Here is a 27920-nt window from a genome sequence, read left to right on the forward strand (position 1 = left end):
TCAAGCCACTGTGGAGAGGAAGTGATGACCCATGTTTCAAACAGGCAGAAGGTGGCCTGTTCACCCCGTGCTGCTCCTTGAAGCAGGATCAATGCACGTGCACGCCTGCAGGGCAGCAGAGATCACAAAACATTAAGCAGCCATCAGGGCAGTCATCGTTGGATACTAGCAGAAGCTAGTTCTCTAATTAAAACAAACTGTCCATTTGTTGACAATAAAGGGAGGGGAAAAGACAGGACTTTCACGGGGATGGAAGTTTTTTGTTACCAAAGATGGGTGTTTTTCCCAACAAAAGTAGGGTGTGTACACTCACTATTTTGTCAATGAAAGGCAGTTTTTGGTCACAAAATATGCCAGTGTAAACAAGGCCCAAGTTTTTCACCCACTTTGTCCTCCCTCAATGAAGAGAGTGCAATGGACCAGCCCCTGTTCATGAGCACAGAGCACAGGCAGTTTGACAAATTCCCCAGCCCAGTCGTTGTTCCTCAGTTGTTTCCAGGTGGTGAGTTGTAGTAGTGAGGCCATGTAGTGATGTTACCTCCTCTTTTCATAGCTGCTCCTGTGTGTCGAGAACGTCGCTGTCCCAGACAACTCCCCAGGGCAGGTCGTGGGAAAGCAGAGGCACAGGATGGAGTCCAGTGTCACATGAGTGGGTCACATCCCCTGTGGGCTTTGGTCTGTCATAGCAGGAGTAATTTGAGCTAAAACGCTCACAGGAAATGCCATCAGATGGGGTCTGAATCCTCCAAGGCCTGCTGTGTTTCCTAATAGGCCACCCCCCGAAAGGTTTGACCACATGGTGCTGGTGGGACTGGATGTGAACTTCGCTGTGGGTGTCATGCCAGGAGCAAACAGACTGAAATGTGGGCACAGAGTCAGGGCTGATCCCGTCAGACACAAGGCAGCACACACAGTCCAGCCATGTCTGAGCACTTGGCAGGGGAGGATTTTTAAAATGATCCCTTATAGGCAACTTTGAACCAAACCTGCCATCATTCCATCACCACAGATCCCTGGCCAATGAGGAGAGAAAGTTTAGAAGGAGCCAATCAGAGGGCAGGTGGCTGGGACAGCCCTGGCTATAAGGATCTGCGTATCAGAGCAGAGGGCAGTTGGGTGCAGGTCAGGAAGGTGCTGGAGGGTTCCCAGAGAAGCGCCGTGGAGAATGCCAGGCAGGCTCAGGGGGCTAAGGGGAGGGACACTCCGGCCTGACACCTGCCAGGCTGCTGGTCACGATACAAGGTCTAATGAGGTGCAAGGGTCACAGGGGAAGTGGCCCCAGGAAGAGGCGGCAGTGAATGGAGAGTGAGGGTGGGATGAGGCTGATGGCAGAGTCTCTGGGCGGGAACCCAGAGTAGTGAGTGTGTGGGCCTGGGTCCTTTCCCCTTGTACCACCTCTACCCACCATTGGCCTGTGGCCTGGACAGACTGTGGCTGCCCCAGAGGGGAGGGGCTAGACTGGGGCTGCAGTTGGCCACAGTGGCAGGTGAGGCTGAGGGCTGCTGACACCCCCAGAAAGGGGTGAGGGAGCAGAGTGGTGGGCACAGCAGCAGGCAGTGTCCTCGGGGGGCTGCCATGATCTGGGGAGGGACATGGGAGCAGAACGGAGCATGGCGAGAGCTCAGTGAGACAACAGGTGAGCCACCACCCAGAAGGGCAGGAACTCGTACCCCTTGGCCTGCCTGGATCCAGCTACCAAAGCTCAGGGTCCCCTCCTCCCAGCATTGGGAACCCTGTGCTGGCTCTTCAGCCCCCCCTCCCGGCACTCTCCCCCCACTATCCCACCATGAGGCTGGAGCACACAATATCCACTTGCTTGGGGGTCAACAGACCCACCCCAAGAGAGGTTGCTCATCCCTGCAGAGGGGGATGCCCTGCTGATGAAAGAGATAATTCTCAATGTGACAGACAGGAGGCACTGGGGAGGGGGGGGAGCCCTATTAAACCCTGGCAAACATGGGGGTTCCGGGGGTTGCTTTGGGGTACAGAACATCTCACCATCACTTGGGGACTGAGTGTGGGGATTGGAACCCACCCGGCCCCGTCACTCCCTGACTGCACAGCGCTGCCTGGGAAGGAGCAGAAACTCCAAACGTTAGCTTAAGCCTCACCCCCAGGCTGCCTGGGTCAATGGGCCGTAGCTCCACTGGAGTCAATGGGGCTGATCCCAGTGGGGGTCAATGGGCCATGGCTACATTGGAGTCAATGGGGCCAGCTGCCAATGGGTGTAAATCAGTGTAACGCAAGGGAGGTTCCAATGCACCAGCTGAGACCTTGGGCCACTTGTGGAAGATCCGACCCCTGGGGGCAGCTCCTTGCCCTCCCTCCCCCCGGCACTGGGTGACATTGCAAAGCCCATTGCAAGGCTGGGGGAGGAGGTGGCGGGAAGTGGGCAGCTGCTCTCAGCTCCGCCTAAGGCGAGTTGCAGCTGCTGGTCCAACGGCTGAGCGCTGTGTGCAACTGAGGCTGTGACTTCCCCTGCCTGCGTCACAGGGGAGGGGCCCATCCCCCTCCCTGCACTCACATGGGGCCAGAGGCTGAGCTGAGAACCCAGCTCCCAGCCCAGAGTGACCAGCTCAGCATGGTGCTGCCTCTGCTCCTGCCCCTGCTGGGTAAGTGACCTGCATCCGCCCCCTGCCCTGAGCCCCCATCTGTCTGGAGACTCTCCCAGCCCTGCCCCACATCCCCCTCTGCACCCCTGTCCCCTCTGTGAGCTCTCACCCCCTCTCTGCTCTTCCCTTCCAGCTTCGCTCCAGAGTGTCCTCAGCCCGGTGTCCCCTGCAGGTAACGATGCCTCCTGGCCTTGCTGAGATGTTCACGGTGGGGTGGGAAGTTCTTGGGCAGTGGGTTTGGGGATCCCCCTCCTCTTCCATTGGGTGTTGGGAATTGCCAGGACGGGGGGGAGGTCCCTGGGTGCCCCATGTCATGGGTGCATCAGGTGAAACCTGTCCAGCTGCAGCAGCTCCAGTCCAGAGCCATGTCCATGGGAGTGGAAGAGCAATTTGTGTTGATGGCTGATTGTGGGGAAATCCCTTTGGAGGGTCCCAGCCCAGGCCATAGGGGAGAAGCTGCTCCAAGTCCCAGGGGTGCTACCCAACCCTTCACTGGCAGCCTCAGCAGAGAGAGCGAGGGCTGGACGGGCCATGGAGACTGAGCTCCCATCTCACTGTGACACTGGGCCCCTGGGCAGGGCCTGTCACTGTGGGGCTGTGTGTGGAGGTGGGGGGGTCTCTCTACACCAGAGTTGGGCTCCCTTGAAGGGCTCTGGGCCGGGGCACTGACCCAGGACCACCCAGTGATGCATTAAAAGTAGGTTCTGCAGAGACCCCAGAGGAGAGGTGGCAAGTGGAAAACTCCCCCCTCCCTTCCTTCCCCACATCCAGCCAACCCCCCTCACTTCTCTTTCACCTCCATGTCCTCTAGTCAGTGGGGTCACCGTGTGAGTCTGTAACTAGAACCCGAGGGGCCCTGTGGCAGAGCAGACACTGACCAATCTAGCGAGATGGCACCATGAGCCTCTGTGGGCACAACCCGCTTCCTCAGGTGCACAGGGACTCTGCTCTCTCTGCTCCTCTGCCCACTGGGGCCGTGGGTTTGCCCACCCAAGCGCATGACACTCTCTGTGTGTCTCTATTGGTTGGTCTCCAAGGCGCCACAGGATGACTCTGTCGTCTAGTTAGTGCCAGGCAGGTCTGGAGCCCGGCAGACGGGTTCTGCCCTGTGGCCCTGGCAGGGGGTTGTGGGATGAACACCCTGATGGAATGGGGGAAGCTGAGACTGAATTTTCATCAATAATCCTGCCCCCACTTCAGTCCTGTCTGTGCACCTCACTGCCCCCAGCCTGGAGGGGAGGATTCTGGGGTTCCTGCGGCATTTAAAGGACCCTTCCTGCCCCAGCTCTGCTCCTGATCCCACAATGGGAAAAGCAGATTCCCTCCTGGGCTGCTTCCTTGTCCCTGAATTGCCCCTCAGCACAGGCTGGGTCCCATGCACAGAGCTCCTGCACCAGGTACGGGGGTGGGGAAGGGGGCAGCAGACCATGGGCAGACGGGGACATGGTGGAATTCTTATATTCTTATGTCTCTGTTCTAGCTCTCCTGCCGGCCCCTGCGCTCTCTTCATTTCCCAATCTCACAGAGTATCTCCCAGGGAACTGGGTCACTCTCACATGCCAGGCTCCTGAGAAGGTGCAGACTTCAGGATACAGATTCTTCTATCAGAAAGGGCAGCAGGATGCCACTGCAGTCTCACCCACTAAGACAAGTGTCCAGATTAAGCTCACAGTTGAGAAGGGAAATATTGGGTCCTACACCTGTGTGTACTGGAGACGGGAATCCAATGGCGAGATCTCTAGGAACAGCAGCTCCATCTCCATCGCCATAACAGGTGAGCCTGTTTCCTGCAGTTTGGCCACACGAATGCCCAGCTTACAGGGAGCATGGACCATGATCCTCTACTGCCCACATAGTCAGTGGGCACGTCTCTACTGCATGTAAGGAGCTGTAGCCCCTCTACAGTCACTGGAGCAGAGCCCAGCTAGTGTATGTGACACTATCTGGGGTATTCCCAGCTCTGACGCACATTGCCACCACCTGCCCTTAGGGCAGGGCAGCTGGACACCCCCAGCCTCAGCTGCTAAAAACTTCGAGTCAGCAGGATCAGTGTGTGAGCCTGTGGGGTGATGGGAACAAGCTGGAATCCTTATATTTTTATGCCTCTGTTCTAGCTCTCCTGCCGGCCCCCACACTCTCTGCATATTTGCCAGGGAACTGGGTCACCCTCACATGCACGTCTCCTGGGCAGGTGCAGGATTCAGGACACGGATTCTCCGATCAAAAATGGCAGGAGGATGCCACTGCAGTCTCACTCACTAATACAAGGGCCCAGATTAAGCTCACAGTTGAGAAGGGGAGTGTGGTGACCTACACCTGTGCGTACTGGAGACAGGAAACCAATGGAGAGATCTTCTCTGGGAACAGCAGCTCCGTCTCCATCGCAGTCACAGGTGAGCCCCTGTTTCCTGATGTTTGACGAGTGGGATTCTGAAGCCCACCCCAATACCACAGTCTCCCCGTTTCTCTGGTGAGGGCTACTCCCTCCCTCTCAGAGCCTCTATAGGGTCCAGATGGGTGCCCAGTTGATCCTCAGAGCTGGGCACTGCTGCAGGGAAGTTCACAGCACTAGGGCTTGAGGTGTTCATCCAGGGCATGCTCAGAAATTCTATAACACTGCAGCTGCCGGGACTGCTCAGTCATGATTTCCGTCGGGTGCAGGACGGGTCACTGTCCTGTTACCTGTTGCCCACCCCTAGTGGTGGCAACAACGGTCCAGGATAAATGTTCTCTCTGTTCATTTCCATCCATGTGAGGATTTTTTTCCTCCATGTGCAGAATAATTGTATGTGCGCTGAGGCGTGTGCAGATGTGAACCATCAGCACAAAAACAAACTAGCTGTGGCCCTCAGCTAATCAGCTGGGCGGCACTGGAATCTCTCCCGAGTGGCCGCATGAGTGCCCAGCTTACAGGGAGCACGGACCCATGTCATCAGTGGGGCAGATCTCAGCTACAGTTACGGAGCTGTAGCCCCACTAGAGTCAATGGAGCAGAGTCCAGCTGGAGTGACACTATCCAGGGAGGTATCCACAGCTCTGTGGCATGTCACTACCACCTGCCCTTAATGCAGGGCAGCCTGGTCTGTGCCTGCTGGATGCAGCTCCCTGATACCCCGGACCCAGCTGCTAAAAACCTACCTCCCACCTCCTGCAGGCTGAGCTGGCCTGGGCAGGAGCTTCCCCCTCAGGTACCCAGCAGAGGAGGCTGGTCCCTCTGGGTTCCCAACAGGGAGATCTCTGCTCCTCAGGATTTTCCTGGCCCAGCAGGGACATGGTTCCTGGCATGGGGCTGTGGCTGGCTGGGGTCTGTGCCCAGGATCGCTCTCCTGCTCTTCACTAGTTCTTCCTCTGCTTCTACATCACCAGCCTCCCATGTAGGAACCGTCTTCTCTCTGAACCCCTTGTTTTTTCCAGACTCCCTCCCCGCTCCTGAGCTCACCATGTCCCCACCGCAGCTTGTCTACATCGCTGGGGAAAATGTGACCCTGAGATGCTCAGCTCCTGGAGTGTATAACCTGGCCAGGATCCGGTTCTTCCGAAATGGAGAGACAATCCAGCCCCAGGAATTCCCCCAAGTTCCGTCTCATTCTACAGCTTCGATCCAGCTGTCGAAAGTTAACATGTCGGCCGCTGGTGCGTACAGCTGTGAATACTGGCACTGTGTGAATGGACGAGAGTTCAAATCAGAGAGGAGCCAGCGCATCCGCATCGCAGTGACAGGTGAGACCCCCGGTCTGCTGCTCTTTGCTGGCCCTGTGGCCGGGTGTCTGCTCTGTGAATGGGGTGAGACTCCACAGCTCCTGACAGGAATACCCCCTGGGTCACTTTCCATCCCTGTCTCCAGCTCCCCTGGAGAGATCGGACCAGGACTCAAGTGCAGTGCAGTGCCCAGGTCTGGTGCCGTATTTAAGGAAATAGGTGGGCAAATGGGAGATAGTCCAGAGAAGAGCAACAAAAAGGATTAAAGGGCTAGAAAACATGAGCTATGAGGCAAGACTGAAAGAACTGGGTTTGTTTACTCTGGAAAAGAGGAGACATGATGGCAGCTCTCAGGTACCAAATAGGGTGTCACAAGGAGGTGGGAGAAAAACTATTCTCTTCAGCCTCTGATGTTAGGGCAAGAAGTGATGAGCTTAAATTGCTGCAAGGGAGGCTTAAGCTTGATGTTAGAAAAACGTCCTGTCTGGGTGGTTAAACACTGGAATAAGTTGCTTAGGGAGATTGCAGAATCTCCATCTCTGGAGATATTTCAGAGCAGGTTAGACAGACACCTGCCAGGGATGGTCTAGATCGGGGTCGGCAATCTTTTCAAACCAAGGAGCCAAACAACATCAAAATTCAGAACAAGAGGTCAACAAAGAGCCAGTAAATAATTATGCCCATTTACATGACTGAAAATATACATCTAAATGTTATTGATAATTGACATAATGATTAATCATAGCAGAAATGAACCATTGTACTCACAGACTTTGTTTAATGGGACTTCTCCTGCTGCATCTTTTCACAAAGTTCTTTGAAGTTTACATCATAACTGGTCAAATCCAGCTCCAGGCAGGCATTCAGGCTGTCTTCTGTCAGTCCTATGGCAGGGGCAGGGCATGTGGGGATTCAGGAGTCTAGGTTGGAGTGTACAAGGGGCTCAGGGCAGGAGACTGGGGTATGATAGACTGAGGGCACAAGTTGGGGTGTGGAGACTAGGGATGTGGGGGTATGAGGGCTCAGGGCAGGGGGTTCAGGTGTATGATGAGTTCAGGGTTGGTGCATGGGGGCGGGGGGGTGCAGGAATGTTATGACACTGCAGCCGGATGGGGACTGGTTGATCAGGCTTCATTTTTTAAAAAGTAAAATATTATGTCCAACACAAAAGGTTTCAACACCATGTCAGGCCCTGAAACACCGGAGGAGGGGTGCTGGTGGAACATTGGAGTATCCCGACCTCAGGAAGAGGCTCCCCACTGATCAGTTATGTCTGTCATAGAGCGGGCACTGCTGTGGGGAAAGCTCACAGCCCTGGGCATGGCTGTAGGGGAGCTTGCAGCGCTATCTCATGAGCCCCCATCCCTGCCACTGCATACATGACTATGTTGCTAGGACAGGACAGGTTCTGATGTCACCCTGATCCTGTGCCAGGACTGCCCAGCCGGGTCCCTATGGCCCATGTGTGCAGTGGGGAAGTTGCTACCCTGAGTGCTTGGAATGCAGGAAAGAAAACCCCATTGCATTTGACTTCTTCTCCCAAAGTAGGTTTGTCTCTAGCGAGATCCCCAGCCTAGGGGACTGGCCAGCTGGTGCTCACAGCTGGGACAGAGACCCCCCAACCTGGGACGTGCTCTGGAAATCCCAGTTGTGAGGTCCCTCTCCCACTGGGTAGCACGTGGGCATGGGGCAGGGCTAGGGTGCAGGGAGTTTCCCCTGGAGAAATCTCTCTCCACTCTAATACCTGAGATGAATTTTGCCTGGTACAATCTGCCCCCCCACCACGTCCTTCCAGAGATCTGTACAGGGCGTGACCTTCTGTATGTGATGCTAAACCTACCCCCATGGCTGCCTCCATATCCCTGAGCCGCAGGTACCTCCCCAGAGCCTGTTCTCCGCACACTGGGCTGCCCCAGTCACAGAGCTGTAGGAACCAACATGGTGGCACAGGAGGCATCTCAGCTAGGGGATCATTCAACATCAGAGAGAGAGGGTATCTGAGCCATGCACCTCCCTGTGACACAAACCCCACCAAGCCGGGGGCTCTGAGCAACCCATCTCCATGTGCCTGGACACACACTGGGCATCCCTGCCTTGACTATCTCCCCTCTGGGGCAGCTGGATCCCAGCAGCACCCAGATCCCAGCCTGTCTGGCCTGAGAGGGCAGGACCCCAGATTCCCTGGGCCCTACCTGATGGCAGGTGGGGCCTGAGGCCTTAGCAATGGAGGGAAAGTGATTCATGTCCCAGTGTCCATGGCAACTTCTGACCTCACATCCCAGCCCCTCACTGTATGGGTATGTCTACACTACAAAGTCAGTTCGAATTAACGTCCATTAGTTCGAACTAACTTTGATAGGCGCTACACTAGTGCTCCGTTAGTTCGAATTTAATTCGAACTAACGGAGCGCTTAGTTCGAACTAGGTAATCCTCATTCCACGAGGATTAAGCCTAGTTTGAATTTACTAGTTCGAATTAAGGGCTGTGTAGCCCCTTAATCTGAACTAGTGGGAGGCTAGCCCTCCCCAGGTTTCCCTGGTGGCCACTCTGGGCACCACCAGAGAAACTCTTCTGCCCCCCTCCCGGCCCCGGGCCCCTTAAAGGGGCACGGGCTGGCTACGGTGCCCATGCCAGGTGCAAGCCTGCCAGCACCCAACCAGCAGACCCTGCACCTGGCACGGATTGAGCCACCCACCCGATGCCCCCCAGCCCTCCTCCTCTTCCTGGGACCAGGCTGGCGGCTCCCGGGAGCTTGCCCGGGACCGCAAGAGGCGGGCACCCACCTGGGCTAGTGCGGACATCATGGACCTCGTCCACGATCTCCGCACTAGGCACAGGAAAGTGGCCAGCTAGGGCAGGATAGCTGCCAGCCTGGCCACCCAGGAGCAGGTGTGCATGAAAATCAAGGGGGTCCACTGAGACCCCTGACCCTGAGCCCTGAGATTACAATGGCTGTCCTGGGTCAGACCAAAGGTCCATCTAGCCCAGTAGCCTGTCTGCCGACAGCGGCCAACCCTAGGAACCCTGGAGGGGATGGACCAAAGACAGTGACCAAGCCATTTGTCTCGTGCCATCCCTCTCCAGCCTTCCACAAACCTTGGGCAGGGACACCACTCCTACCCCCTGGCTAATACCACTCCATGGACCCAGCCTCCATGAATTGATCTCACTTCCCTTTAAACTCTGTTCTAGTTCTAGCCTTCACAGCCTCCTGCAGCAAGGAGTTCCACAGGTTGACTCTTTGCTTTGTGAAGAATAGCTTTCTGTTACTAGTTTGAAGCCTGCTACCCATTCCTTTCCTTTGGTGTCCTTTAGTCCTTCTATTATGGGAACTAATGAAGAACTTTTCTGTATGCACCCTCTCCACCCAACTCCTGCTTTTAGAGACCTCTATCCTGTCCCCCCTCCATCTCCTCTTTTCTAAGCTGAAAAGTCCCAGTCTCTTTAGCCTCTCTTCATATGGGACCTGTTCCCAACCCCTGATCATTTTAGTTGCCCTCCCCTCTCCCTGCCTCTCTCTTCCCCTCTCCCACCTCCTTTTCCCAGTCTCCCCCAGTTTTGTTCAATAAAGACAGATTCCATTTTTGAACACAATTGTCCTTTATTTTGTACATCAAGAAAAGGGGCTAGGGAAGGGTAAGTGGAAGGAGGTGAGGGAGGAATGGGGCACGAGCCCCCGATGGGGAGGACTGGGCTGGCTCTGCGGGCTTCTGGGGGTGGAAGCTCTCCTGCAGCCCCCCAATTGCCCCCTCTCCCCAGATGGCAGCCTGTGGCAAGTGCAGCTGGGCTGATGGCTGAGTGCTGTGATGTGCCCAGTGTGGGTACTCCGGGCACTCCAAGCCAGGACTGCTTTGCAAGCGGGGAACCCCTGAGAACTGTCTGTCCGGGGTGGGGGTCGGGACCCTTTAAGCGCAGCCCTCGGCTAGCCTGAGACAGCATCTCCACGCTCTAAGTCCTCCTCTGATGCCCTGCCGGCACTGCTTCCAGCCAGCCTTAACCCCGCTTCAGGGTCCACTCAGTGTGGACATGCTAGTTCGAATTAGCAAAACGCTACTTCGAACTAGTTTTTAGTTCTAGACGCATTAGTTCGAATTAGCGCTGTAGTGTAGACATACCCCCAGCTCTCACTCATTGCTGTGCCGAGACCCTCAGAGTCCTGAGGTGGAGCAAGAGGCTCCGGAGACAGAGCATGAGTCAGCCCTGAGTACATTGAATTCTGGGCCCCTTCCCCACTTTGTCCTCTGCCCTGTCCCTGCTGACTCCTCCCCTTTCCTGCTCCCCACAGATCCCCCTCCCCAGCCGGCACTGACTGTGGATCCCCCCTCTGGATCAGTGAGTGAAGGGCTCCCCCTGCTCCTCACCTGCACGGCCCCAGGGGACACCGGTGAGCAGAGGTTTCATTTCTACAAGGACGGAGTTGAGATTGTTCCTGGGGATGCAGGGTCTGAGATCAATGCAACAGAGCCCAGCACTGGCTCTGTGAACAACTCTGTGACCAGCATCCTCAGGGCTGGTCCTAATAACACGGTTGAATTCACCTGCGGGTACGAGAGGAACATGAGTGGAAGGTGGGTCCCGTCCCCCAGGAGCCTGCCTGTGAACATCACCATGTCAGGTGAGATGTCTCTAATTCCTCCTTCAGCCCCCTGTGCTGCTCCCAAGGGAGGAGAACCATACTCAGGGGCTCTGTTGGGAGAGGGAGGTCCAGTGGGGCAAGAGATGCCGCATGCAGATAGAAGACAAAGGGGTGATGACAAGTCTGTCACATGCCCTCCCTGTTCAAGCGATGACAATTTCATGGCCCAGGTGTCTGGTCTCCTCAGTGTGTCAGGAGCAGACTGAGCCCCTCGGTCCCCTTTGTAGAGATGGGGAAGGGAGGCAAGGACAGAACAAGCCCCCCAGGAGCAGAGAATTAAACCCCCATGGCCAGTGCCCTAGACCAGGCCCATAACTACTGGATCTCCCTTTCCAGCCTTAGAACGAGGAGCCGGCTGGTACAGACAGAACATGTCAGTGAAGGGCTGGCTCAGCAAATTGTTGTACTAGTGGACTGGTCTGTGGGTCCCGCCCTTGTCCCAGGGCTGCCTGGCTGTTCTCACGTCCCCTTCCCTCCCTTTTCTCTTCCTGCTGTGTAAACAGACTCACTCGATACCCGAGATATTCTGCTGACAGCAGGCGGTGCCCTGCTCCTGCTTGGAGCCCTGGCTGCTCTGCTCTGCTGGTGCTGGAGGAAGACAAGAAGTGAGTGACAGGAGCTGAGCTGACGTTGTGATCTCCCATCTGCTCTCTCAATATGGTGTAGCCTGAAACGATTGTGTAGTTAAACTATTAACAGCCACAAATCACCATACCATGGTGTGGGCATGGAAACCAAACGCAAGGTATCCTTGCAAAACGAGATATTCACCTCTGAGTGGGAAGTGCAGGTACAGAGAGAGAATCGAGCTGTAAAAATGAGAGTGTTTCCAGTCACAGATTGGTGCGTGTTTGGCGTCAATCACACATGATGTCACAGAACCAACCCAGAGGAACTTTGATTAGAGACAGTTGATCCGTCCTTTCACAGCAGTGTCCAGAGAAGAGAAAGGGAAACCTACAAGCCCTCTGAGACTGGAGAAGTGCTGGTACCTTTCCTCTCTTCTAGCACACACCTTAAAATTCATCCCTCATGTGCTGCTGTAAAAGAAAGGAAACCCCTTTCTTAGGTTTGATTTCAATGTGACTCAAAAAGCCAATGACCCCTGACCAGTTCCTCAGCACTGGGACTGTCAGGGTACATCTAAACTACATGCCTCCGTCGACGGAGGCATGTAGATTAGCCAGATCAGCAGAGGGAAATGAAGCCGCGATTAAAATAATCGCGGCTTCATTTAAATTTAAATGGCTGCCCCGCTCTGCCGATCAGCTGTTTGTCGGCAGATCGGGGCAGTCTGGACGCGACGTGCCAACAAAGAAGCCTTTCTTGATCGGCACAGGTAAACCTGGTTTTACGAGGCATACCTGTGCCGATCAAGAAAGGCTTCTTTGTCGGCGCGGCGTGTCCAGACTGCCCCGATCTGCCAACAAACAGCTGATCGGCAGAGCGGGGCAGCCATTTAAATTTAAATGAAGCCGTGATTATTTTAATCGCGGCTTCATTTCCCTCTGCCGATCTGGCTAATCTACATGCCTCCGTCGACGGAGGCATGTAGTTTAGACGTACCCTCAGTGTCCACAATTAGCCTTAAATGACATAGACATTAATGAATACAGAACTCAGGGTATGTCTACACTACCCTCCTAGTTCGAACTAGCGGGGTAATGTAGGCATACCGCACTTGCAAATGAAGCCCGGGATTTGAATTTCCCGGGCTTCATTTGCATAAGCGGGGAGCCGCCATTTTTAAAACCCCGCTGGTTCGAACCCTGTGCAGCGCGGCTACACGGGGCACGAACTAGGTAGTTCAAACTAGGCTTCCTAGTTCGAACTACCGTTACTCCTCATTTCACGAGGAGTAACGGTAGTTCGAACTAGGAATCCTAGTTCAAACTACCTAGTTCGTGCCCCGTGTAGCCGCGCTGCACAGGGTTCGAACCAGCGGGGTTTTAAAAATGGCAGCTCCCTGCTTATGCAAATGAAGCCCGGGAAATTCAAATCCCGGGCTTCATTTGCAAGTGCGGTATGCATATATTACCCCTCTAGTTCAAACTAGGAGGGTAGTGTAGACATACCCTCAATAATTTGTAGCTACACTGATTAGATCAGGCCTGTGCAAAGTACAGCCCATGGGCCGGATCTGGACTGCCAAGCCGCTGGATCTAGTTAGGGATGTAATAGTGCCATCAATTAACTGATTAACTGATAAGCAAAAGCTTGTAGGTTAATGCTAGACTACATGCAGTCCCTCCCCCCACTTGTCAGCAATTTTTTTAGCAGACTGGCCAGAAGCCCAGCTCAGTGCTGGCTTGTATCAAGTCTGGGCCCTACCCCCACTGCATTTCTGCATTTAACATGTATTAGGAGCCAGGAGGGCAGGCAGCCCTGCTCAGCCCTGCTCAGTTCCAGCTCCCATTCTACATACCCAAACCCTCTGCCCCCCTCCTGCACCCATATCCCTTTGCCCCAGATCAAAATCCCCTCATGCCTTAGGTCAGAATCCAAACCCTTCCACACCAATCCAGTGCAACAGGTCCCAACTGCCTCCTTCACCCAACCTCCATCCCAGAGCCTGCACTTCCTCCATTACTATCATGGCAGAGGACCAAATTCATGGAGTGGCCCCCATCAGAAATGATTGCCCAGCCCTGGATTAGAGCATATCTCTGTTATAACGAATATTGCCTCTAAATATTGGTAATTACTAGTATTTTATCAATTGCAGTGAGCATTTATCAGCATCCTGTATAAATAACCCTCTAATCCATTCCAATTCATGTTCTTTGCTGTCAGTTGCTTTCTGGCCAACCTCATGCTACTTCTCACATCAGCTCCATTCTTCTCTGGTTCTGTTTTAGATCTGAAGCCTTTGAAGAGCCCTGAGGGACCTCAGCCCAGAGCGCACACCAGGGACGTGGATCCCAGTCATGACAATAAGCGATCAAATGAGCGATCCACAGGTGCTGGAGAAAAGCAGGTACCATGAATGGGTTCATAGACCTCGATTTTGTGCCCAGTCCTGAAATGCAGCTGCCTGTCTGGGGTGGGGCAGCCAGAGAACAGTCACAAAGGATGCTGCCCAGGGTTTGTTCAGGCAGGAGAGCTGGACCTGTCCCCATCGCCCCAAAACTGCACTGAATCACACCAATGTAGGGCTGGAAGGGACCTCAAGAAACCATCTAGTCCTGCTACTCTGCTGACCCAGGATTCCTTAAGCCTAGCCCATCCCAACCCATGTTTGTCCAGTTCATCTCTTAAATCTCCAATGATGGTGATTCCCCAGCATCCCTAGGTCGCCTGTTCCAGATCTAAGCAACCCTTAGAGTTAAAAACTTTTTTCTTAAGATCTTGCCTAAACCTCCCTCGGCACAGATTAAGTCCATTGCATCTTGTCCTATGTTTATTGGACATGGAGGACAATTGATCACAGTCCCGTTTATAACATTGTATTAGAAGACAATTATCAAGTCCTCAGCTTTCTTGTCTTCTGACTAAACATGTCCCACTCATTCAACCTTTCTGCATAGGTCACATTATCTAAATATCTGTTCTTTTTGTTGCTTTCATCTGGACTCTTTGCAGTTTGTTCACATCTTTCTTCCAGTGTGATACCCAGACCTGGACATGTTTCTCCAGCCTAGGCCTCCCCACTCTCGAATAGGGAGGGATCATTAACTTGATTCTCTAACAGACGACAGTCCTGTTGCCTCAAATGCCATTTGTGCTGCTCTGAAACTCTTTTTCTGCAGTGCTGCTGCTGTACCAGTTACAGCTACTTGCGGTCAGTTGCCTTTAATTTTTCCTTCTTCCATGGAACAGCTCACAAGTCCCTGCATTCATAGAATCATAGAATCATAGAACACTAGGACTGGAAGGGACCTTGAGAGGTCATTGAGTCCAGTGCCCTGCCCTCATGGCAGGACTCAGTACTGTCTAGACCATCCCAGATAGGTGTCTATCTAACCTGCTCTAAAATATCTCCAGAGATGGAGATTTCACAACCTCCATTATTCCAGTGTTTAACCACCCTGACAGGTAGGAAGTTTTTCCTAATGTCCAATATAAACCTCCCTTGCTGCAGTTTAAGCCCATTGCTTCTTGTCCTGTCCTCAGAGGCCAAGGAGAACAATTTTTCTTCCTCCCCCTTCTGACACCCTTTTAGATACCTGACTGATCTCTGAGCAATCCTCTACTTTTATAAAAGATCATTTTAATCCCGTCCTCCTCCAGCCTTGTTATCACTGATGTCTCTGCCCCATCATCCAATAATTTAGGGTGCATGCACCCCTTCCCCTCACTGTGTCTTTTTTCTCCCCCACCAGGACTCAGATGTCACCTATGCACTCGTAGAGTTCTCGGCCTTGAATGCTCACAGATCCCCATTGAAAAACAAAGCCCAGCCTGCTGAAGAGGAGCATGTGCTGTACAGTGAGGTGGTAACAAAACCTAGCAGAAGGCAGCTGAATAAGGAGGATAAACCCTCTCTACATTCCTCTGCATAGTCCCCTCATCCTCCAAGCATCTATATCCTTAATCCTTTATACCTCAATGCCCCTTGTATAGCATGTGGCCAAGCACACACCAAAGTCACTGTTGTCAGAATATTTATCCTACCAGCACCTTGTAATTTGTGGTGGATGGGAGGAAAACTCCCTTTGTCTTTTAGAAATCCCAGCACCGAGTTAACTGAATGTTCTGTAAAAGGTTAAACCCAGAACAGTGGTTATACAGGAAATGTTGGCACTGAGCCAGGAGAGCCAATGGGAAAAGCAAGATTTTTAAACCAGTTTTGTCTGCGTCAGTCTCCTTTGTGTGTGAGTTCAGAGCAGGAGCTGGGGAGAGGAAGATGAAAGAACCAGGAATAAAGGCTTGGATTTTGCAATGATAGTCATGCCTAAGGAAAGACTGAACCCTGGAACAAAGGAGATGTAAGGAGCAGGGAATGTTTAGTTAGATGTAATCAGGTTATTTTCTCTGGGTTTTTTTCTTATAGGTTGGCTAAATTCCTCTATGCTAACCCCCCATGTACACTGTAACTGAAACGGAATCCCAGGGGAACAATTTTTTTAAGTTTATTTGTAACACCTAGCAACCAAGGATGCTTTAACAAATATGTCATATTTGTTTTCTTAATAAAAATTAAGACTAAAAGGCTATGTCAAGACTGCAGGCTTCTTTCAGAAGAAGCTTTTCTGGAAGAGATCTTCTGGAAAAAAAACTTCTTCCAAAAGAGAGCATCTATAAAGCAAAAGTGCATCAAAAAAGCAATCTGAATTTTTGAAAGGTAGCATGCACACTGAATGGATACTATCTCACATTTACGGTAAGCTGTGATTACTATGGATGGAGTGGCCACTAGGACACCCCCCCTCCCAGTCTTTTCAGCTGTTTCTATTTAAAGGGCTTGTGCCTTCCCCGCAGCTGCTAGGCAAGGTGCCCTTTAAATAGAAACAGCTCCAAGGGATCCTGTGCCTGAGGCAATGCACTAGAGGGGGGCGGGGGAGCTGAGCCCTTTCAGCTGGGTCTATTTAAAGGGCACTTGTGTTCCCCAGCTGCTAGGCAACCGGTTGCCTGACAGGCTCAGGGAAGGCACCAGCCCTTCAGTAAAAGCACTTAACAGGGCTCACAACTCCCCCAGCCTCTAATGAGTTGTTAGGAGGCCAGACAGCTGAGCCCTTTCAATGGCTTCTATTTAAAGGGCCTGTGCCTGCTGGGGGGTGCATTGCCTGGCAGTCACCCACAGGTGCAAGCCCTTTGAACAGAAGCAATTGATAGGGCTCACAGCTCTGCCCCACTGGCCAGTAGCCTGGGAGCTGCCCAGAGGTGTGAGCCTCACCTGCTTCTATTAAAGGGCTTGTGCCTCCCAGGCAGCTGCCAGGCAACAGGTTAGAAGCTCTTTGTAAAGAATGTCCTCTCACACCTGTGACAGACAATGCTCCAAGGGTGTGTCTAGACTACAGGGTTTTGTCGACAAAAGTCCACTTTTGTCAACAAAACTATACCTGTGTCTACACTGCCACTGAGTTCTGTCGACAGAACGTTGACAGAATTCAGCAGTTTTGTCGATGGCGGTAAACCTCATTCTACAAGGAATAATGCTTTTTGTTGACAGAGTTCTGTCAACAAAAGGCTTTATTGCATCTGCACTGTCCTTTGTGTCTACACTCTCATATCGACAAAGCAGTTTACTTTGTCAACAGAACTGGATGTAGTGTAGACGCTCTTTGTTAACAGAGGTTTTGTCGATAGAATCTGTAGTCTAGACGTACCCCAAGTGACCCCCAAATGGAGCTTATTGACTTGCAGAATGATGCTTTGCTTGCGGAGAAATTCAAATCAACACCACTTCTGGAATTGTGCGCATTTCTCAATGAACAAAGCTTTCCAAAGGGCAAGGCTCATGCCCCAAAGATGCTTCTCTTGTTTGGACCAACTTACATCCCTGAGCAGACATTTTCTGTGATGAAATTCAATAAATCTAAGGACAGATCTTCTATCAGTGATGGCCACCTTGCAGTAGTGCTCTGCACTGCAACATCAGCAACACATAGACTTTCTTCTTCACACTGAGTTGCACTTTTTCTTCAACACTTACATTTATTGAACATAAGTTGCATTAAATTCATGTGGGCAATAAGTCGGATGTGGCTTCTGCTAGTGCTTATTAACCTGTGCCCCTGCAGGTATGGCCATTTAAAGCTCCTGTTGTCTGTGGATCACCACTCCTAACCCTTGTGAGCTGTAGGAGGTGGTGTCCCAATTCATACAGTGCCCATTGGCTGGAGACGGTGCTCCACGGTGAATGGGAGATTCAAGCAGCTGTACCAGTGGAGGTGCATGTAAATGAATCACAGTAGGCCTGCTGGGACTAATCCTGGTGAACTGTGTCTGCTCCACGGGTTGGATACTGACCACCACTGGTGTAACTAAAAGTTTAGTGTTGTTGTTATTACAAATGTGACAAGTGTTCTCAAAATGTTAGCATTATTATTACAAATGTTACAAGTGTTGCCTTCTACGATAATCTTTGGACAATGCTGTATGCAGTTAATTATTATTAAAATGTAATTACTTTGTTGTTTAAAAACATATTGGCAACTTTTTACAGCACTGTGATGGTGCATTGCGGTTCCCCCGACTCTTGCACCCCCGAAATGGCACGGACAGACTCCACCAGCCAGTAGAATAGAGGTGGTTTATTGCTTCTCCAGGATACAGCACAGCACAGAAGGAATCTGGTTACAGGGCAGGCCTAGGATGCCTCAGCCCCCCTTGATATGGGGGGGTCTCCGCTTCTAAACCCCCCCAGCCTGTTGCTGAGGCTGCTTCCTCCATGCTCCCAGACAGAAAACTAACTAACTCTCCTCCAGCCCTGCCCCCCAGCCAGGGGCAGCATTCACCTTCCTTTGTTTCTCCCCATGGGGGTTAGCTGGTCAGACAGGTTTGGAGCTCCCTTTGCATAATGACCAGACAGCAGAGGTCACCACAGCCCTAGCAAGGCACCCCCACTACGTCACAAGCACATGGACCGCCCCTTCTGCCCAAGGCCCCGCCCCTTCTGGGTCTGCCTGCAGACACTTCTGAAATTTGTGAAGTGGCTCCCCCTCAAAAATTATTGCCCGCCTCTGCCCTAGGTGCCCATGCCCTAGGTGGTGGGAGGAGACTTCACACGCTCCCCTGCCCTCAAGCCCTGATTGGCCTGGAGGCAGAAGGGGGAGCACATGAAGTCTCTTTCCACTGCCAGGGGCATGGGCACCTCTTGGGGGGCAAAGAGTTCACATGGTCCCCCACCTCCAGGCCAATCATGGTCTGTGGGTGAGGAAACAGGGAAGTATCCTGGCCCCACCCCTTCTAGTTGAGGCCTCACCCCTTCCCATGCAGCTCAAGGCCACTTCAAACATTTCTGAAGTGGCCCATGGTAAAAAATTATTGCCCACCCCTGATTTGTAGCTCTTTGCAGTGTGCCTGGAATTAAACTATTGTGAGTAGTTTTGTATCATCTGCAAATTCTGTCACCTCACTGCTTACCCCCTTCCCCAGATCACTTACGGGTATGCTGAATAGCACTGAGTCCAATACAGGCCCTTGGGGAACACCATTATTCACAGCTCTCCCTGCGGAGCCCTGCTACTAAGGAAGTTTTAGAAAGGGTCCCAATATGCACTAGCAGCTGGTTTCTATATTGTGATGGTTGTCATGTTTGCCTAACATGCCAAGTGTCTCTGGTTCAAACACAGAGGCTATGTCCACACTGATGGGTTCTTGGGCCAGAAATATGAGGCTAAGCATGGAATATCCCGAGCCTCATTTGCATACCTAATGAGCTGCCATTTTTGCAGAAGAGGCTCTTGCGCCAGAAGGAGCTGTCTACACTACCTCTTCTTGAGTAAGAACAACCCTCTTGCGCAATGCCGTTACTCCTGAAAATAACCAGCGTAGCGGCATTGTACAAGAGGGTTTTTCTAGTGCAAGAAGGGGCAGTGTAGACAGTTCTTTCCGGCGCAAGAGCCTCTTCTGCAAAAATGGCAGCTCATTAGGTATGTACATGAGGCTCAGTAATATTCCATGCTTAGCTTCATTTGCATATTTCTGGCACAAGAACACGCCACTGTAGACATAGCTAAAGCAGCATTTCTTTTCTTTCCTACAAAGTCTATTGGCCTTTCACTACCTGCTGGTTTTTAGAATAATCTTAAACTCTCATGCTTACCTGCTCCTTATTTAAGGAGGTGATTAGCCTGCCTGCATGGGCGGGGGGAAAGGAGGGAAGGAATAGAGCAGGGGTGGGAACCTCAGGCCCAGGGGCCAGAGGCAGCCACCCTCCTTACCCCCAGCATCTGGGAGCCAGTGCTGGCACTCCAGGACCCCCACTGCCCCACCGCAGGGCTTGAGCACACAAAATCTACTGGCTGCCCTCCCGCCCGCCCCCCCACCTTTGGAGGGGAAAGTGGGAAGTGTTTTTCTCAGAGGGGTCACATCAGTGAAGGGTTTTGTTTTTGTGTTTTTACTTCTTGCTTGTGTGTGGCCGCTGACAGATTTTTCTGTGGGTCAGTGGCCCCAAGCCAAAAAAGGTTGCCCACCCCGAGAATAGAGCATCGTTTGAGAGCTTGGCTGCCGGCTACTCAGCAAATGTGAGCATAAAACAATTCCAGCCTCTCTGCCAGCTGTTCCCACTGTTCTGTTTCTTTCCAGTTTACAACAAACCACCTTCAGCTTCAGGTGAGGGTGGCTGTGTATGAAAACTACCTGCACTGAGACACTGCTAGGGGCCCTACTCTGCCTGCATCATCCCCTACAGCACAGAGGGAGTGAGCCGGCTGGCTGCCTGTTCAGAAACCCGCTTCCCCTTTTTGTGCCGGGCCCTGCGTTGCTCTGTGTCACTGTGGCCCTGGCGCAGTAATAGGTGGCGGTGTCTGTAGCTGTCAGCGAGCAGAGCTGCAGAGAGAACTGGTTCTTGGAGGTATCCGCGCTGAGCGTTGCGCGGCTCTGGAAAGCCGGGCCATAGTTTATGCGCCACTTAGAGTCACTCCAGTCGATCTCTCCTACCCACTCCAGCCCTTTCCCTGGAGCCTGTCGGATCCAGTCCCACCAATTACTGGTGACAGAGTCACCACTGATGGCGCAGCTCAAGGTCAGGGTCTCTCTGGGTTTCACCGCGCCGGGCCCAGACGGGATCAGCTGCACCTGAGAGCAAGCACCTGACGAGAAAACAAAACAAAATGTGGCAGAAATTCATCCGATCAGCCCCCCTCGCTGTGTGATTCCCGGCCCCTGCAGCAGCCACTCACCGTCTGGGGCGGCCACTAGGGCAAGGAAAAGCACCAGGCACTTCATTGCGTGTGATCGAGAGCGACACTGCGACCCGCGGGCAAGGCTGTGTCTGGGGAGAGATTGAGGCTCCCAGAACCAGGGGCCGGTGTTAAAGAGGAAGCCCGGGAGCAGGGATTTGCATGTGGCTTGCACCTAGCGAGGGTACAAAGGGACCGGCAGGGGCTGCTCTGGCTCACAGGGGACGTGTCATCCCCAGGGGACTGTCTCAATGACTTAACTACCTGCATCCTGCTACAAAGACCTTTTAAATCTGCACTTGAAAGGGAATCCTCTGAACTGTCATTCATGCTAAAATTTGACACTTTACATCTGAGTCTAAACAAAGGCTCTAGTTATCTTACCCATTACAAAGATAGCTTCCCTAATTATCACCTCTAATATCATTAGCCCACAGACATTCACCTCCCCCCCCATTCCCCTTCTGTTCTGAAATTTGATTTGTCCTTTTCATATGTGTTCATTTTTTAAAATTGTATCCTTTGGTATATATGGTTGCATTTTCTTCCACTGTTTGATCTGAGGAAGTGGGCCTGGCTCGCGAAAGCTCATCATCTAATAAACCATCTTGTTAGTCTTTAAAGTGCTACATAGTCCTGTATTTTGCTTTGTCTATAAGGTGCATGTAACATGGTGTCATAATCAGGCGTGCTGATCTGAGGGGTTAACTCTGTATCTAACAAGGCATTGGGTGGAGGTAGGAATTTCAAACTGGAAGAGAGAGGGAAAATCTCTCCTTTGTGTTAAGAGCAGTTTCTTCCATGTATTAGAGGAGATGGGAGATGCTTCTCTGTCCAAGAACCGACTTCTTAAAATGTGTAAGTAGCGAAAGAGTTAATTTGTGACGTCAGAGCGTTCCATCCTGAGGGCCCTTCGCTCTCCTGCGCTCCAGACAGGGCTGTTTGGCGCGTGTCTCTGCTGCCCCCGTGCGGCAGACGCGGGAAGTTCCGCAGCTCTGGTGTGTGTACGAGCAGCCCCAGGGTTCGTGTCATTGTGTGTCTCGCACAGTAATAGCGGGCGGTGTCCTCGGGCTTCAGGCCGGTCATTTGCAGGTGCAGCAGGTTGTTGGGATTATCCCTGGAGATGGTGAAGCGGCCCTTGAAGGCCTGGGCGTAGTTGATGGAAGATGAACTTGGGTGTATTTCCCCGATCCACTCCAGCCCCTTCCCGGGAGCCTGACGGACCCAGTTCATGTAGTAGCTGCTGAAGGTGAAGCCGGAGGCTTTGCAGGAGAGGCGCAGCAAGTCTCCGGGCTTCTTCACATCCCCTCCGGACTCCACCAGCTGCACCTGGGACTGGGCATCTGCGAATAAAGGGATAAGAAGCGGTAAAAAAAAAACAACAGCCGATAATTGTCTGAGCTTCTGACTCTGTTATTTGATCAGGGACAAAAAATACCTTCCAATGCTGTTACAAGGAAAACAGCTGCGACCCAAATTCTCATTGTCTCTAGTGCTGGAGGGGGAAGTTCTCAGGGGACTGGCTGATCACTCCCCAGACCCAGCGGGCTTTGGATTGTCCTTGCGGGTGCAGCCTGGTCTAAGAGAGGGGCAGCCTTAAACAGGAAACTCACTCCCTTATTTGCATATCCCCTCCCTGCAACACCTAATACCGCCTCACTGAACTAGCCCAATTCACCTCCTCGGAGATGCAGAAGGGAGCGAGCCAGGATCTCTCAAGGCGCTCACCTTTACCCTGCACGGCCAGGCTCGGTTCCCTGCTCTGGCGCAGACTTCCTTTTGTCACCCGGGTTAAGGCGCCTTCGCCCAGGTGCAGAGCGGGGTTTTCTGAAGCACCGAGCGCCCAACTCCCATAGGTGCGTCGGTGCCAGAACACCCCGGTACAAAGTCCTGGCGTAACCGCACTCGCTGGAGACGACACAAGGACACCCCGACCCCTCGTACCACTGAGGGCGGGGGGGGGGGATGCTTGGATCGAACCAGCCTGCACAAGGCAAAGGGGGGAATCTAGCCCCCTCCGCGGGGCCACACGTGACCTCCTTGTGTCACAATAGGGGGCGTAGAGGAGGAGCCTTGTCTGGCTGGGAGGGGACCGGGAACGTTCACGGGTCTCCGCGTCGGGCCATTCTCATGGGCATGTCAGGCCGGCTGGGCCCTGAGCCAGGCAGAGACACGGGAGCTTTGTGAACAACAACCCCGGGAAAAGGCACCGAAGGGTCACAGCCAGAGCCCCCCGCGTGTGACCAATGACCCAGTCCCCAGTGTCTCCTCACTGTGGAAAATCCCCTTCCCCCTGTTAGCGCAGGCGCGGCTCTGCCCTGTCACTGTGTCTCCGGCGCAGCACTAGGGGGCGCTGTTCGCAGCTGTCAGCGCGCGGAGCTGCAGCGAGACCTGGTTCCTGGCGGTGTCTGCAGAGACCGTGACTCCGACCTGTAGCACGCGCGCCCCGCCCGTTCCAGCCCCTTCCCCGCGGGCTGCCGGACCCAGTCCCAGGCGGCGCTGGCGTGGAAACCGAGTCTCCGGAGATGATGCAAGTGAGTGTCAGGGACTCCCCGGGCTTCGCCCCTCCCGGGCCCGTTTCCCGCAGTTGCACGTGGGAGAGGGCACCTGGGAGGAAACACGGAAATGACGGGGGGAGTCAGGCCCTGCCCCCTGGGAGCAGGGAACATGTGAAAATGACACACCCTAGAACGGGCCAAAGGGACTGAGGCACCCAACTGCCACTGAATTGCATTGGGATAGGAGCACCTCATGCCCTTAGGCTACCTGGGACATCTCCTCTTCTACAGGCAGTGCAACAGGGATCCCTCCAGTCACATCCCCAATAGCCACGTACTGAAGGGGCCTCCAGCACCAAGAGGAAAATCAGCAGCAGGTTCATCTTCAGTGAAGGTGCAAACTGTGCCCAGCAGCCAGGCCCGGGCAGATCTGAGCCAGGGGGGAAACTGAGGCTCCTACAACCAGGGTCTGGTATTAAAAGGGGAACCCGTCGGGCGGGGATTTTCACATGGGTTGCCCAGAATGAATGGGAAAGGGGCCAGGGTGTGAACTGAGTCTGCACAAGGGGATCCCAGCCTGGGTGTAGCCAGACAGACCGCCCCCCCCCCCATCTCATCCATCTTATTTGCCTCTCTGAGGATCCTGAAGCATACAGGGCGGAGAAGGAGCAGTAAAATCAGCATAGTCTATGCTGGCTCATCTGATCCTGAGAAGCTGAAAACATAGATATGAAGAGAGAGAGCGATTAAGGCAATCAGCATAGCCATTAAGCTTTGATCTGCTTTGATGCAAGATCAGGATATGCGAGTGTGCCCGGCTGGCACCCATGTTGATATGAACACACAGTCCCTGGGAGAGGAATCCCCCACTGAGAAAAGAATGCCCAGTACTTCCAATTTTGTTATCTCTCTTACAAGTGTAAATTAAGTTCACAACTCCCTTGTAAGAACTGGTCTCACAAAAGGCAGACCAGCACTATTTGGCATCACAGATAAGAAAGAGAAATACGTGACCCAAAATGGGTATAAAAGATGGGTCCAGCACACACTCACTTTGAGTGTCATTCTACCCTCTACCTGCTGATCGGTTAGGTGTTTGACCTCCCGAGGTTCTATGGGGACGCCCACCTCGTATTTTCATCTTTCCTAGGAATTGAGGGACCGGCCCTGGCCTGACATGCTGGAGTCGAGAGGCACAGAAGGGGGTAAAAATTGTACCTGGATGTGGTCCTCTGTCTTAAGTGTACACATAGAAAGAGTAAGCTGTTACTCGGTACCATTATTTCTATTTTTCTATCTTTATCTTCTTTGTAACCATTTTTAAGATCTATATTTTGCTAGTAGTTAAGAAATAGAGCAATAGCCATTGTAACCATATGATTTATAAGCTTCCTCAATAAACCTGTAACTGTTTAAGCTTTAACCTGATTCCTTCAGTTGCTGTAACAGAACCAGGCACAATTTAAAAGAACTTCAGCAGGTCATTAGGGACAGTATAGGAAGAGCTTGGGCGTTTGGATTTGTGTCACACCCAGGTGGCAGAATCCACTGGGGCACCTTTCAGTCTTTCCCCAAGGCTTCCCGCTGCGAAGGAATTACGAATTCTAGCAGCTGAAATCTAAGGTGTAATAAGCTCTTCCTATAAACTCCAGGCATCTGAGAGCCTGTTGGCTGCCCTCTGCGATGGGACCCCGGTCCTAGCACTAAAGTCACAGATGTTAAACTATTTTTCGGGGCACCCTCCAGCCTTCTAGGCTGCCCACTGCAATGAGACTTTGTGTCTCAGCAGTTGAAGACCTGGGTGTAACACACACGCACACACTGCCCTGACCGTCGGCTGACACTGGGACGTGACCTCCCCGACAGGGGAGGAGAACGGGAATCCCCCCAAAGATCCGCAGCCTTAGTAATCTCCGGGTGCTGGGAAATCTCCCTCCTGTGGGTGCTTCGGCTCTGCCCCGTGTCACTGCCCACAAAGCCCCTGAGACATTCAGTGCCTCGCATGTCTGCATGGGAACCATTTCCCCTTTTCAGGCCAGGCCCTGCATTGCTCCGTGCCACTGTGGGACTCTTTGGCGCAGTAATAGGGGGCGGTGTCTGCAGCTGTAAGTGAGCGGAGCTGCAGCGAGACCTGGTTCTTGGCTGTGTCCGCAGAGATGGTGACCCGGCCCTGGAGAGACTGGGCGTTGCTTGTGCTCCTGTCATATGGATGCACCCGCTCCAGCCCTGTCCCAGGGAGTTTCCGGATCCAGTGCCAGTGGCATATCCAGCACTGATGGAGAACCCGGTGTGACGTAGTGGGGGGGAACTTGCTAACCCCCACTGGCTGCCGTGGGTACCGCAGCCCAGAAGGACAGGCCATGAGTCATTATGCAAAGAGGGGCTCTCAACCGGTTTGACCACCCCCCCCCCCCCAGGGAGAGGAACAAAGGAAGGTGGGATGCTGCCCCTGGCTGGGGGGCAGGGCTGGAAGAGAGAGAGTTAGTTCCTGGCTGGAAAGCAGGGGAGAAGGAACTGGGGAGGGGGCTGGGATTCCCCTATCTCAAGGGGGGCCCTGAGGCCTCTTAGCCCCCAGTTCCTGTAACCAGATTACATCTGTGCTGTGCTGTATCCTGGAGGAGCAATAAAGCACCCTCAATTCTACTGGCTGGTGGAGTCTGTTTGTGCCATTTCGGGGTGCAGGAGACGGGGGCCCCCAACGCGCGGTCACACCCGGACACAGCGCAGCTCAGGGTGAGGGTCTCTCCGGACTTCACCACGCCAGGGCCAGACTGGACCAACCGCACCTGAGCGAGAGCTCCTGGGGAAGGCGAAACAAAGCGACAAAAGATTCAGCCACCGAACGTCTCTGTGTGTCCCTGACTCCCCCGCTGCCCGCCGACACTCCCAGCTGAGGGCAGAGAGCAAGGAAAGGAGAAGCAGCAGAAAATCCATTTTCATTTCCCATTGAGAGACTCTCTCCAGCAGGCAGGGCCGGGCCGGGCTGTGTCTGGGCGGAGACTGAGGCTCCTAGAACCGGGGTCTGGTACTTAACCAGGAACCCCCAGGCAGGAATCTGCATGCGGCTGCCGCAGGGAGGGGATGAGAGAGGCCGGGGCTGAGCGCTCAGTACGGGGCGATGCCCCCTCGGGGTCACGTCTCCCCTGTACACCCCAGACAGGCCGGGCGCTCAGCGCAGCGCACACGTAGGTGGGAACATTTCTCCTCTGTGCAGATTCGGTGGGAATTGTAGCTCCAGGCCTGGGGGTTCAAAGAGGCTCCTAGATCCCGCGGACGGTCAATTCGATCCTGGCTTCGAAAGTCCTGGCCGGTGTCGCAGTAGCGGGACTGTGAGACCAGGGCTCTTTCATACAGCCCGGGGGAGGCTGCCGGCTCCTAGGCGCCCCCTGCCGAGTCCCAGCGCCCGCCGCAGGCTGCAGAGTGGCTCTGCCTGGCTCTGGTGCACCCGCTGGTCAGTGCCGGGGCAGGAAGGGCCCTGAGCGGCCAGAGGGCGAGTGGGGAGAGCAGCCCCCATGCACGCTGGGAAGGCAGAACCGGGGGGGGGGGGGAGCCGATCTGTGGGGGGTAAAGCCGGGCACAGGGCTGCAGGGAGCTCTGGCAGAGGGGGCGGAGGAACCAGGCAGGGAAGAGAAAAGAGCGGCGGGCTAAAGGTAGGGGAAGGCAGGGACACTGGGAGAAAGGAGCCGAGTTGGGCCCAGAACCCCTGGGGGTAGAGCGGGGCTCTATAGCTGGAGCCAGACAGGGGAAGGAGCCGAGCTGGTCACAGGGTTGCTGGGGTGGGGGAGGGGGCAGAGAAGAGAAGGAGGGTGGGACGGGCACCTCAGGCAGGTGGGGGTGGGGCTGTGAGCGACCAGACACCAGAGTCTCCTCTCACAGAGGGGTGACGCTCGGGGTTTCTCTGGGTAGGGGGAGGAGAAGCTTGTGGCTTCCCCCAGGGCCCACTGATGTGTTGCCGGGGGGGGGGGGGGGCGGAATACCTGTGGGGGTATCAGGTGAGCATCTGTGTTCGTAGGGCGGCACCAGGAGTTGGGAACCTGACGCGCGGTTAGACTCACAGTGACACCAGGGCTGGGGGAGTTTTGAAGGATGGTCCAGAGCGTCAGTGCCCGGTGCCCAGCTAGAAAGTGTTTAACCTCCAGCGGCCCGGGCGGCTGCTTTTGCTTTTCCTGTTTCTCCCCTCACCCTGCAGCTGAGGGGGACGTGGGGATGTCGGGTCCCCGCTAGGAGGCACTTCGGGAAATCTAGATTCTAGTTACTGCACCTCGAGCAACCGATCCCCACGTCTGGCTCTTCCGAGCTGCGCGTTTTTACCTCTGTGTCTGAGCCTGGCCGCACCGAAACGTGAATAGTCGGGAAGCCCCGGGGTTCATGGACACAGGGTCATGGATGTAGAGACCTGGGGCCTAGTGAGAGGGATTCTGTTTACACTGCGGCCATAGACCCCGTTGCTGCGCCTGGCGCGGGATTCCCTGTGGAAGTGCTGCCCCCGCGCGGCGCAGGGGAGCGATTCTGCCGCTGGAGTTTTTGTATCAGCCTGTCGGAATTCCCCTCGCTGTGTCTCGCACAGTAATAGCGGGCGGTGTCCTCGGGCTTCAGGCCGGTCATTTGCAGGTGCAGCAGGTTGTTGGAGTTATCTGTGGAGATGGTGAATCGCCCTTTGACCGCGTCGTTGTAATATATGCTCGA

At 53.8% G+C, this 27920-nt stretch overlaps 1 protein-coding gene and 1 gene segment (V, D, J or C); one reads left to right on the top strand and one right to left on the bottom strand.

Moving 5' to 3' along the window:
• Positions 1–414: 414 nt before the first annotated feature.
• The window catches only part of LOC149521081 (Fc receptor-like protein 5), a 203585-nt gene continuing 176079 nt past the window's right edge, over positions 415–27920 (top strand). The window contains exons 1-5 of the mRNA XM_089774211.1: positions 415–502; positions 2746–2784; positions 4093–4386; positions 4766–5005; positions 6027–6332. Coding sequence (XP_089630337.1) covers positions 415–502; positions 2746–2784; positions 4093–4386; positions 4766–5005; positions 6027–6332 — 967 coding nt within the window. The remainder of the gene's footprint in view (positions 503–2745; positions 2785–4092; positions 4387–4765; positions 5006–6026; positions 6333–27920) is intronic.
• Positions 21261–22693, bottom strand: LOC142821185 (Ig heavy chain V region 3-like). The segment is given in 2 exon segments: positions 21261–22079; positions 22175–22693. Coding segments are annotated over 2 exon segments (540 nt in total).

This window comes from Pelodiscus sinensis, chromosome 30 (genome assembly GCF_052426305.1).
Source record: "Pelodiscus sinensis isolate ZL-2025 chromosome 30, ASM5242630v1, whole genome shotgun sequence".
Lineage (NCBI taxonomy): Eukaryota > Metazoa > Chordata > Testudines > Trionychidae > Pelodiscus > Pelodiscus sinensis.